Source organism: Panthera pardus, unplaced genomic scaffold (assembly GCF_024362965.1).
Source record: "Panthera pardus isolate Hobbes unplaced genomic scaffold, ASM2436296v1 HiC_scaffold_13, whole genome shotgun sequence".
NCBI lineage: Eukaryota > Metazoa > Chordata > Mammalia > Carnivora > Felidae > Panthera > Panthera pardus.
In genome coordinates, this window is record NW_026526688.1 from 103349953 (window position 1) to 103362577 (window position 12625).

At 37.6% G+C, this 12625-nt stretch overlaps 1 protein-coding gene across 5 annotated transcripts in view; it reads left to right on the forward strand.

The window, feature by feature from the left end:
• Positions 1 to 12625, forward strand: part of PRDM5 (PR/SET domain 5) — a 206874-nt gene that overhangs the window by 148400 nt on the left and 45849 nt on the right. For 4 of the 5 annotated variants that reach the window (XR_002072245.2, XM_019418733.2, XM_019418742.2 and 1 more), the window contains one exon: positions 7881 to 7966. The exons of the other annotated variant lie outside the window; for it this stretch is intronic. Coding sequence is in view for 3 of the 4 variants with exons in the window: in XM_019418733.2 (XP_019274278.2) it covers positions 7881 to 7966 (86 nt within the window). In the remaining variant the exon portion in view is untranslated. The remainder of the gene's footprint in view (positions 1 to 7880; positions 7967 to 12625) is intronic. 5 annotated transcript variants of the gene reach the window in all.

A 12625-nucleotide genomic window follows, 5' to 3' on the forward strand; every position in this document is an offset into this window, starting at 1 on the left:
TTTGGGATCTGATTAATAGGAGCATTCCAAGCATAACAACGTGGGGTTCAGTGAGGTCAGTGGGGTTTCATGGCTCTTTCTGCTGCAGGAAAAAAAAAAAGAAGTATTTCAATTAATAGAAAAGTGCCAAGAATGAACTTCAGTTACTCCCATCTGTCAGGGTAACATTTCACTTCTCTCTGTGGTGTACTTTTAGTTTATTAGATGCTCCATAAATTGAGGGGTTTGGAATGGTGGAATTGGAAAAGTGATTGGGTGGTGCTTGTGCAATTACATTTTTTATTTAATTTTTATTTAGAATGAGTCACTTTGATGTCTTATAACAATGCCCTTAGTCCACAAAAGCAAAACAAGATAGTCTCATGATATTTGTGGAAAACAAATTTAAAGCTCTAAAGAATTCCCATATAGAACTTATATTTTGAAGCTCAACCACATGGAATCATCTTAGAGTATTTTTCATGAACATACACTTTTAAGTTTTGCTTTTTCAGTTGAAATTTGCCCTCTCCAAAATTGATTGTTTGTTGGAAAACTCAAAGTGAAAAGTAAAACTATGGCCTCCAAATCGTTGTGTTATTTAATCCAATTATTTAAACATTATTTCATTTGAATTCATTGAAAGTGGGAGTTTAACTTTATTTTATCTTAAATTATGTTATCTGTGTGTATTCATCTTTTCATCTCTTTAGAAACTTATGAGAGGTCTCTGAAGTCTCATAGGTTTTAATTATATTGACAAAATAAAAGTTAAAATTATTAAAATATTTTCAGAAAATAATCTTGTATTTTAATCAAAATCTCTTAAAATGAATGCATTATATATTAAGCTTTTCTGCTGCTTAAAATCTTCCACAGCATAGGGCTCATTGGCTTTACATTTCTGTTTTTAAATTGTGGTAAAATATACAGAACATGAAAGTTATCATTTTAACACTTTTTAATCTTCAAGGTTGGTCATGGTCATTATTGCTAAATGTGTTGCAGTGTGTTTAGTAGCCTGAAATAAAATTTGATTGCAGATCCCTTTTATAGAGTGGCCAAATTTATTTCTTAAATCCAGGGGCTAATTTGAGAATATCAAGGTTTCTAAGACGTTGGACTTTGAGGCTGGTTGTGGAACAATAGATGGATGGTCAGTGATGTTGTGGCTTTAGGGTCCTTTTGTCATGAAGATACATGCTAACCTGCACTACCTTCACACATTTGAGGATTCTGTTTTAATATTAATATGTTAATCCTTTGGTGAGGTCTAGAGTTCTGATGTCTTTAATTAAAATTACATTCCATACGGTAATGTCAATAAATTATAATCCTAATGGCATATATTAAACCAGAATCTGATTTTTCCTGTTTTTAGCTATTTTTACCAGAGGATGGTTGTGGTCATTGTGCATTTTCTTCTTCAAAGACTCAAGGTAACTTGTTTGAGGACTAGGCTAGACTCTGATAAGGTGCTCCATGTGGCATCCACCTGTCCCCTCTTGTTACCACTAGCTGCATCAAGAAGGCCCTCTCCGGGGTGCCTGGGTGGCTCAGTCAGTTGAGCGTCTGACTTCGGCTCAGGTCATGATCTTGTGGTCTGTAAGTTTGAGCCCCGCGTCAGGCTCTGTGCTGACAGCTCAGAGCCTGGAGCCTGCTTCAGATTCTGTGTCTCCCTCTCTCTCTGCCCCTCCCCTGCTCATGCTCTGCCTCTCTCTACCTCAAAAATAAATAAAACATTAAAAAAAAAAAAAGAAGGCCCTCTCCAATTTTCTGCAGCTCTTTTCTGAACATTCTCTACCCTCCTCCCTGCACATTTCAAATACTTAAGCTATTTCAATCTTAGGTGGGCCAGCTATGAGAATTTGGAGGCACTTACTTCAAGTTCAGTAAGCTTAAATACTTCTTTTTTTTAATGTTTATTTACTTTGGAGAGAGAGAGAGACAGACAGACAGACAGAGCATGAGTGGGGGAGGGGCAGAGAGAGAGGCAGACACAGAATCCCAAGCAGCTCCAGGCTCTGAGCTGCCAGCACAGAGCCCGACATGGGGCTCGAACTTGCAAAATCATGACCTGAGCTGAAGCCCAGTGCCCAACCAACTGAGCCACCCAGGCCCCCCTTAAATAGTTCTAATTCAAATATGAAGAGTTAAAAAAATAGTGTGCTTCAATCATGTGAAATTGGCATCAAGGATTGGCATTGGCATTCATTCACTTCTTTTGCCTTTTGTAACAAAGTTGGCTCAGTCCTTCTCCCCATTCCCACAGAGGTCTTCTTAAAACCTATCTCTGTTTTTTGAAACCTATTTTCTTCATATAATTTATCAATATCTGAAATCATTTTGTTTTTTCTTTACTTTTTCTTGTCTTTTCAGTACACTAGTAAAATTGAAAAGGCAGTGACTTTGTGACTATTTACAATTGCATTCCCAAAGCCCAGGATAGTAACTAGAAGATGTTATGTGCTCAAGAAATATTTAATGCATGACTAAATTAGCTTCATTCAGTATCCACTTTGTGGCATTTTGAAAATCAACTTGAAATCAACCGTTTACAATTGCCACCATGCTTCTGTTTGTTCCTTGATATGTTTGAAGAAAACACAGGTGGATTTTAAGACTATAGTGTCAGAATATAATTTTAAGAAAGAAGCAAATTAAAAGAATTTATCTATTTTCCTTAGTTAAGTGAAAAATATTTTGCCTTTATGTACATGTCAATATTATTTGTGCTGCTGTGGTCATTAAATTTGGCTGTCGGTAGCTAAATCTCATAGATATTTTCCAGTATTGTATTTCCCTTCTGAATGTTGAAGGTGGTTCTCAGTATGCAGCTTAATATTATGTTAGTATTTGAATTAACTTGGGACCTGCTTTGAGACATAATACACATTCCTGACTTGCCCTCTACTTTTTCCTGATGAGCTTTGATAACTAAAAGAATGCTTGAATTTACCAGCCAGAAAAATCTGGTTAATGTTAACTGCTATTGCAAGGAGCAGAGTTTTTGTCAATAACTTTAGAAACTCTAACCCTAATTAACACAAATACTAGCCACATTATGATACGTAATGGCATATGTAACGGCTCAGTCGGTTGAGCCTCCGACTTTGGCTCAGGTCATGATCCTGCAGTTCATGAGTTCAAGCCCCGCATCAGGCTCACTGCAGTCAGCCTGTCAGCGCAGAGCCCACTTCAGATCCTCTGTCGCTTTCTCTCTGTCCCTGTCCCCCACTTGAGCTCACCCAAAAATAAATAAATATTAAAAAAATTTCTCTCTCTCTCTTTTTCCCTCTGCCCTCCTCCCCAGCTCACGTACACAGGCTTTCTCTCTCTCTCTCTCTCTCTCTCTCAAATAAAAAAGAAAGATTTATATTCTCAGGGTTAACTCAAATTGAAGATTAGTTCCTGTTTACTCCAGAATAATCTAATGTGTAGATAAAAATATTTCCTAGAGACATATGCATCACAATAATTTGAAATAATGAAGGAAAGTATCATATGCATAATGTAAAAAAAAACAACTAAGAATAACAGCTTCCTTTAAAAATGAAAATTAGGCAAATGACTTTAATAGTTATTAGCATGTTCACTTGTACAGGTCACCTTCAGCTGCAGATTGTGCGGGACCACAGATGGCTTTGTCCTCAGAGTCATAAGGGCTTGATTGCCTTAAAGATGCTCCAAACAAATGCATAGAGAGGGTAGCAGTTTAATGTAGAGTGTAAGCTGATTTGCAAATCACGCAGGCTAGATTTCAAATGAATTCTATTCATCAAAGCCATTTACCCAGTGACATCCTTTAAGATTAGAGTTCTGTTCTGGGATATTACAATGAATGAGTGGAATTGGACTTACCCAAATTTCCCAAACATATCAGCTCATTATCACTGGATCTCAGGGTTGGAGTAGGAACGGAGCAGAAATTCAGTCCTCTGGAGGTACCAGTTTCTCTTCTTCTGGGCAGTTTACATATGCCTCATGTGCAGCACAGAGAGACATCAGTAAAGATAGTAATTGCCAAAATTAGGCACCTGGTTGGCTCAGTTGGTTAAGCGTCCAACTTCAGCTCAGGTCATGATCTCATGGCTCATGAGTTCAAGCCCTATATTGGGCTCTGTGCTGACAGCACGGAGCCTGGAGCCTGCTTCGAATTTTGTGTCTCCTTGTCTTTCTGCCCTCCCCCGCTTTCTCTCTCTCTAAAAAATAAATAAACATTAAAAAAAATGTTAATGGGCACCTGAGTGGCTCAGTTGGTTAAGTGTCAGAGTCTCAGTTTCAGCTCAGGTCATGACCTTGTGGTTTTGTGAGTTGAGCTCCACATCAGGCTCTGTACTGTCAGCTCAGAGCCTGTTTGGGATTCTCTCTCTCTCCTTCTGTCTCTGTCCCTCCCTTGCTCATGCTGTCTCTCAAAAATAAATAAACTTTTTAAAAAACTATAAAAATTTGCTAACCTTATGAGTCCAGTGACTGTATTCGTTTGCTAGGACTGTTGTAACAAAGTACCACAAACTGAGTAGTTTAAACAATTTGTTGTTGCACAGTTCTGAAGGCTAGAAGTCTAAGATCAAGGTGTCATCAGGGCCAGCTCCCTCTGGCACTAAGAAAGGACCTGTTTGAGATCTTTCTCTTGGCTTCTGGTAGTTCTTTGTCTTGTGGCCACATCACTGGACTCTTCACAGGGAGTACTCCTTGTGTGTGTCTTTGCATGACCATCTTCTTGTATATTAGATTAGGGATCTACGCTACTCAAATAACATTTGCAAGGACACATTTTGAGGTAATGGGGGTTAAAACTTCAACATATGAATTGGAGGAGAGGCACAGTTCAATCTGTAATAGTTAACCATGTATTTTTATTGTCCTAATTGGGACACTGGTGAAAGTGAAGGGAGTAGTGTTAATCATTAATCTGGGATAAGCAGCATAGACTGAAATTGCCTTAGGCAAACCTGAATACATGGTCACTGTCCCTATGAGATAGATACAATTTATCCCATTTTTCAGAGGTTCAGTGAGGTTGAATAACCTCCCCAGAGTTATATAGAAAGAGGACAAGTATTATTCAAATTCAGGACAATCAGATTCTAAAAAAAGGAGAAAATCTATCCTTCTAACAGAAGTTAACATTTTCATGTCTATAGAGGAAATTTCTATATTATGACTCTAGGTAATGTAAAGAATGGATTTGTTTTGCTCCATTCTCTAGAATTTCTTTATCTCTTTTTTTGCTTAATCAATTTTAGCTATTAAGAAAAAAAATAGTAATGTGGTATGTTACATTAGGCTTAATTAACATTTAATTTACCTGATGACTACAAGTCTTTGATTTTTGTTTGCTGGATATTCTGTTGGTATTTGGAGAGTGAGAAGACACCTAAAGCTAAACAAAGAGAATACCATGAATATTAAATTATCTTAGGCTTGTGAGAAGAATTTTGAAATGACTTTTTGAAAGTGTAAACCACTTACTGTTTTTATCATACTTTATTTGTAATCTAGATTTGATTTGTTGGTTGATCTGTTAACAAATAAGAAACATTTTAGCATTCTTCATTACCTATCACTAAAGTAAAACAGACTTTGAAAAATCTAAAAGACTGCTTTGCTTTTCATACTTTATAAGAAGGAAATAAAAAAAATTATCTGGAATTCTATGATGCAGGAGTTACCACTGTCAGCATTAGCATTTTTCTGTGTTATTCTGTATTCTTCAGTTCTTTTTTTGCAAGGGGGGGAGGGGTATGCATGGTAAAGGTTAAATGGTCAAGAAATCAATAAATGGCAGTTGTAGCTACTACTCCTTCCACTACTGCTGATGCTGTTACTACTGCTACTATTATTAATTCATTTTCATTTTTTTCATCATCATCCAGGAGAAGCATTACAGAAATATCAGAGAAGTACAATCAGTATGACTTAGGTACTGGATATAGGGGACAGTGAATAAAAGGAAGTACGTTGGAGGGCTAAGCTTCCTATTTGGTAACTGGATGAGTGTGGTGTCACTAATCAGGGCAGGAGATGCAGAGCACATAGGATTACAAGTTGAAGACATGAATTCAGAATGCCAAATTGGAGTTATTTGTGGGGTATCCAAATAAAGATACCTGGTTGATGTATGACTCTCTCAAGACTGGGGCTCCACAGAGAGATCTGAATTAAGATAAAAACGTGTTATAAGTTCAGTGTTAAAATAAGATTCTATTTTCATAGTTTTTCAAATAAATTGGACTCTATGCCTTTATTCTTCTGACAGTGAAGAGCCACACCTTCCTAGGGGTCATGATTATAATAAGGTCAAAAATTCCAGGTCCGCTTCCTTAGTGCAAAGGTTGATTTTTGTCTCACAAAAGAAGTTGAAAAGTCTGGATAGTTCTTTAAAGAGTACTGTTTCTGTTTGTACGGCCATTGTTACTTTTATTTACCTTTTTTTTTTTCCATTTTGGGAGGTTGCCATCATGTTAGAGTGCCCAATTCAAAGGGAGAGTCCTGGGTGCTCCTTCCCGGTGGGAGGCTGGGAAAACGAGGCTTCACTGGGGGCTCTGCTACATTCACGTCTACGTGATGTTACTGCTGAAAACACACAGTACTTAGGCGGAGCAAGGCCCCATGTGTCACAGGGGCCTTGCAACTCAACGTTGTCGCTGCCATCTCATGAAGCAGTGTCAGACACAATGGGAAGGTCAGAAAGACTGTGATGAAAAGTGACCATTGGAGCAACAGGGAGTTCATTGTTGACCTCACAGGGGAGTTTGCTGGAATAATGTGAGTGATACCCAGATTGAACAAGAGTGAGACTCAAATGGGACATGAGCAAGTAAAGGACTAACATATGCTGCTTATGAAAGGAAAGACCTGTCTCTGAGGGAAAGGGAAGACATGGAAGTTTTACATATGCTGAAGGCAAACATTTTAGTGTGTCCTTCTTTGATTGCAGGGTCTGGCATCCTGCCATGTAAGTGCATTGTTAAATGAGAGAATAAAGAATAAATAGTGATTCTGAGTTACTGTTCTTTCTAAATAATTAGGCTTTGACTAGAGGGTAGCTTCAGATTTGTCCTGGAGACTAAATTTTGTCACATTTTGTCATCTCACAGTAAAATTTCTTTTAATGTGTTGTGTATGTTCACTTGTTTTTTTAAAAATGGTTTGCCTGTTTTCTAAATAATAACCTCTAGATGGAAGGTACTCAGTAATCTCAGCGAGTATGGATCAGTTATTGAACTACCAGTGGTTCTACTTAACATATTACCAATTTGTGAAATTCTTTTGAAACTCATCACCCCCAACTGATATAGAATATGAAATCTCTTTTTAAAACCAAAGAATCAAGGGGGCGCCTGGGTGGCTCAGTTGGTTAAGCTCCGACTTCGGTTCAGGTCATGATCTTGTGGTTTGTGGGTTTGAGCCCCACGTCGGACTCTGTGCTGACAGCTCAGATTCAGATTCTGTGTCCTCCTCTCCCTCTCCTCCCCCTGCTCGTGCTCTGTCTCTCTCAAAAATAAATAAACATTAAAAAAAATTTTTTTAAACAAAGAATCAGGGCACCTGGGTGGCTCAGTGGGTTAACTGTCTGACTCTGGATTTTGGCTCAAGTTATGATCTCACAGTTCATGAGATTGAGCCCAGCATAAAATCAGGAGATTTAACTTGGACTCACGTATTAAAAGGAACATGCCACAAGCCTGATGTTGGCAAATGTTTAAATACTGAAGTGCTCTGGGCTCAGTCCCTCCGTGCACAAGGGGAAGACACAGTCCATTGCCCTGAACTGCCCACCGTGTGTTGGCTCAGCTGCATGTGGAGCCTCTTTTTTGGTAGTGCAGGGCCTACCAAATGGCACAGTGCTTTGCTACCTTACTTTTTTCTGACCTGGAGACTTCCTCTGTTTGCAGGTGAGCGGCCCTATCAATGCCCTTACTGTGAAAAAGGATTCAGTAAAAATGATGGACTGAAGATGCATATTCGTACCCATACCAGGGTAAGATTATATTTCAACTCATTAATATTTAGTATAAAAAACTATACTTGTTTTTATTTTTTTAATTTTTTTTAACATTGATTCATTTTTGAGAGACAGAGAGAGACAGAGTATGAATAGGGAAGGGGCAGAGAGAGAGGGAGACACAGAATCCGAAGCAGGCTCCAGGCTCTGAGCAGTCAGCATAGAGTCCGACGCAGGGCTCGAACTCATAAACTGCGAGATCATGACCTGAGCCGAAGTCTGACGCTCAACTAACAGAGCCACCCAGGCGCCCCCTATACTTGTTTTTAAAAAGGAAGATATTTAGTGATGCATGGGTGGCTCAGTCAGTTAAGCCTCCAACTTCAGCTCAGGTCATGATCTCACAGTTTGTGAGTTTGAGCCCCACATCGGGCTCTGTGCTGACAGCTCAGAGCCTGGAGCCTGCTTCAGATTCTGTGTCTCCCTCTTCCTCTGTCCTTCCCCCACTCTCTGTCTCTCTCTCTCCCAAAATTTTTTTTTTAATTTAAAAAAGTTATTTAACTTTACATAAAAAAATAAAAGTGATGTATCTGAAATTATATGTTTATATTTATGATGGACATTTGGGGATACACTTTTTTTAAAAGAAAAAACAATGAAAGAAACAAAAGTCCAAACTCCAAAAGTTTCCCCATTCTTTGAGTTGTGAATGTGTTTAGGAGGAATAGGAGTTATAATTTGCAAAGTGCCAAATAAATAGATAGCAACATTTTAATACTAAAAAGTATAAAAGATGCTATCTTGCAGAGCATTTGCCAGTAACAAGAACATTCTTGAATTAGAGGCTTGTCTGTAAGTCTGTGACCACTAATTAATACATATGAGCAAGTACATTTGCAAGAAAGATGTTGAAAATAATGTGAGTTATTGGTAGGGGCTGAAAACTGGAAAGGACAACTCGCTGCTTCACAGGGTGTGCCTGGTGCTGCCTTCCAATCTTTTCCAAGGGTGCCCTGTGTTCTTTTGCTTGTCAACACCTCTCTCTGGACTGTTCATTCTGTTACATATGGCTCCCCAAACTCAAGCATCTAAGTCACCTGCCATATTAAAGACCATGAACAGCTCACCCTGTATCCAGCTACATTTCTTAGCTCACTATTCTGTTTAGGGCACAGATAGATACTTTCTATGAACTTTCCACTTGGAAATTTGATGTTTTAAATAGTTCTGGATTTTGCTGTACCTGTCTTGTCACTGCATTATTTCTTATGCTGTTCTTTTTTGGTCTGGCCTTTTAACAGTGCTTATGGTTTGTATATAAATGACATATTTTTCCAGCTTTTAAGGACATGCTTAATCCCCTAAGAGCAATTCTAATTTAGGCCTTTCCTGGATTTCACTTTTTACCTTAACTATAAAATAAAAACTTTAGAGAAAACACATAATAATAAAATCCTTTCCAGTATAATAATATTCTAGCCTTCCATTCCAGTTCTGTAGGCCATAAAAGATACCCTCTGAGGTCCTATTAAGAAAATAACTCTTCTTGTCTTTCTGGTGGAGGACACGGGCAGTTTCTCTACTCATTAAAGCAAATCCATAGCGGGTTTCTTGTTCTGGTTTATAACATCATATTTATATTATATGAATATTAGTAATTGGAGTACTTATGGAATATACAATTACTTCGTAAACAATAAAGGATGAGGCAAATATGACTGCTCATAATATGACTTAAATGTGCATAGTCAAAATATTTTTTTTTTTACAATTAGTACTATTAAAGATATTTAAGTTGTTTTTAGTTCAGTTTAGGAAATTATCTTATATGTGTATAGTTTTTATAGTAATGTTAATAATGTGTTTTAAAGATGCCGGTATACCAGCAAAGGAATCCTGGTCCCTCTCATCAAAACTGGTGACGTTAACCAATTCTGGGCATTATGGGAACATATTATATTATTCCACATGATGACCCACAATAAACACGATTATACCACAGAAGAGTCTGTTTAAGTCACAGCAGGAAAAAAAAAGTCTTTTGGGTTTTTCAAGAAAGTATGATATTTCCAATTCAACTAATCCATTTTTACTTTGTTTTAATATAAAGTTTATTAATGACACTAATAGAAAGAATTATAATAAATACAAAGACCACCAATCACATGCCAGGTACTAGTCTGGGCCTTCACATTAATTCATTTAAGAAGCCTCATAACAATTTGTTTATTAAGAGCTCATAACAATTTGTTAGTAAATTTGAAAAAATTTTTAGGGCTTTTTAAGGTAGGTATTATTATGGTTCCTTTTTAAAAAATGAGAAACTGAGGCACAAGCAAGTAAGTATCAGAGCTGAGATGGGAACACAAACAGATTGGCTACAGAGACCACCCCCTTACCTACTACACACATTTGCCTTTTATTTGCTTAACTATTTTCATTCTACTGACTAGTGTACTTTCCATATATTTTTAAACTAAACAAACTGCAGTAATGACCCCAAATTTAAAAGCCTCATGTTCATTTGAATATTTGAGCCTTGACTCTAGGATCCTGAAACTGCCTCAAGGTGTCCAGGTGCAGGTGGTACCTTCTAGCAGCTCTCAAGCACTAACTGCAGAAAAAGAAAACAAATCCGACCCTTTGATTAAGGGAACACCCGACAGTGCCTCAAACAGAAGCACCCAGGATTTTAGACAGTATTCCCTACGAACAGTAGAGTACCCCAAAGAACAGGCTAAATAGATACGAGCCTTTCAGGTTTTGCCTCAAACTCTTCTTTAAATTCTTTTTCATGCATTATTTGTGTTTTATAACAGGCAGCTTTAGTTTTGAAATTGTATTTCCTAAGCATTAAATAGATACAGATATCCTCTGCATATTAGCACAACTTTCCAAAAGCTAAGATTATCTGCTGAGGCAATCTAATTAATATCAAAAACCAAAAGATACTTTTAAAAACAGTTGTAGAGGAGCAAGCTGTGCAAGTCTTTATTTTCCCAGTCTTATTGGGGTTTTATAGGAACAAATGCAAAGATGATGTCATTACATTTGGTCCATAACACATTTCAGTTTCAGTTTTGTACTCCCATTACGTTTGGTATTCAGATAGCTCTAATTCCGGGCATTTTTGACTTATTTCAAAAGATAATTTTAATTCTGTTACAACAAAAACTATATTATTCAGCAGGCTACGTCTTTGAGAAGTTTTGGTGAGTCTGCACAAAATGCCATGCCATGCCTGCATCCTCAGATTTATATTCCATGGTTACTGCATGGATGCCTTCGTGAAGGAACACAAAATCCTTTCACTCAAGTATTGTTTATATGGTCCAGTAAGGGCTGCAAGTGTGGGAGACAGCTTTGCTACAATCCACATTTTACTAAAAGGCTAAACAGTCATTGGTCTCTTATGGGGAGGCCACAGCTTAAGTCCAAGACTTAATTTCCTTTTTTGATTTCTTTTTATCCATTTCCTCCAATATATTGTATATTCTCCTTATTTTTGGTTTTCAGCACTTACACTCTGTTGTGCTAGATGTATCCATCCTGCTTGTATCTATATTTGTTATTAATAGTTACATTTTGGAAAAATTCTCAGCTATTTTTTTATTATTATTATTTCTTTGGTCCCTTTCTTTCTTTCTTTTTCTTAAGGGATGTCAAGTATATATGTTAGATTGTTTGTTGTTGTCCCATAGCTCTTGGTAGTTCTCTTCTGTTTTTGTTTTGCTAGGTTTGCTTTTTGCTTTTTGATCACAGATCACAGTGTTTTTCTTCTTGTCTTTGTGTTTCTATTTTCCGTTCAGATATTTTCAGTTCCACTGAATCTTTCCTCTGTTGTCCCCAGTCTGCCTATTGAAGGAGTTCATCTTTTATTTGTTTACTTTTTAATTTGTTTATTTCTTTTTGAGAGACAGAGAGAGACAGAGCATGAGCGGGAGAGGGGCAGAGAGAGGGAGACACAGAATCTTAAGCAGACTCCAGGCTCTGAGCTGTCAGCACAGAGCCCAGTGCAGGGCTCGAACCCGCAAACCATGAGATCATGACCTGAGCCAAAGTCAGAAGCTTAACCGAGGTGCCCCAAAGGAGTTAATCTTTGATACCATGTTTTTCACTTCCAATATTTCCATTTGGCTTTTAAAAAGTCATTTCCATGTCTCTGTTAAAGTTGCCCATTTGTTTGTACATGTTGTCCACCTTTTCACTGGATTCTTAAAATATTAATTATAGTTATTTTAAATTATCTGATCAGTTCACCATCTGGACCATCTTTCAATCTTGCTGTGTTGCCTGATAATGTGTTGTTGATAATGGGTTTAGGGGGGTTGCTTTTTGTGTGTCACACAAAATTTTGATTCAGTGCCTATTACTGTGTGTAAAAGAATAGTAGAGACCAATGCAAATATTATTTATACCTGGGAATAGGCACACCTCTTTTTCAGACAGATCATTAATGTGAGGGATTGAGGTAATCTAGTCAAGAGTTGAACTAATTTTGGGTCTCTTGTTGCTATAGTTACCATAGCTTTTAAGCTCCTCCCATGGTGGGCTGCTGTTTCCATGTTCTTAGTGGATGGTCTGGATGGTCAGGAGTTTTCTGCAGTAATTCTACTCTGCTGACAGACCCCGTATGCCTTTGCCACAGAAGAGGTCACCTTCTCTCCCTGTCTCTCCCTCTCTTCCTCTCCACCT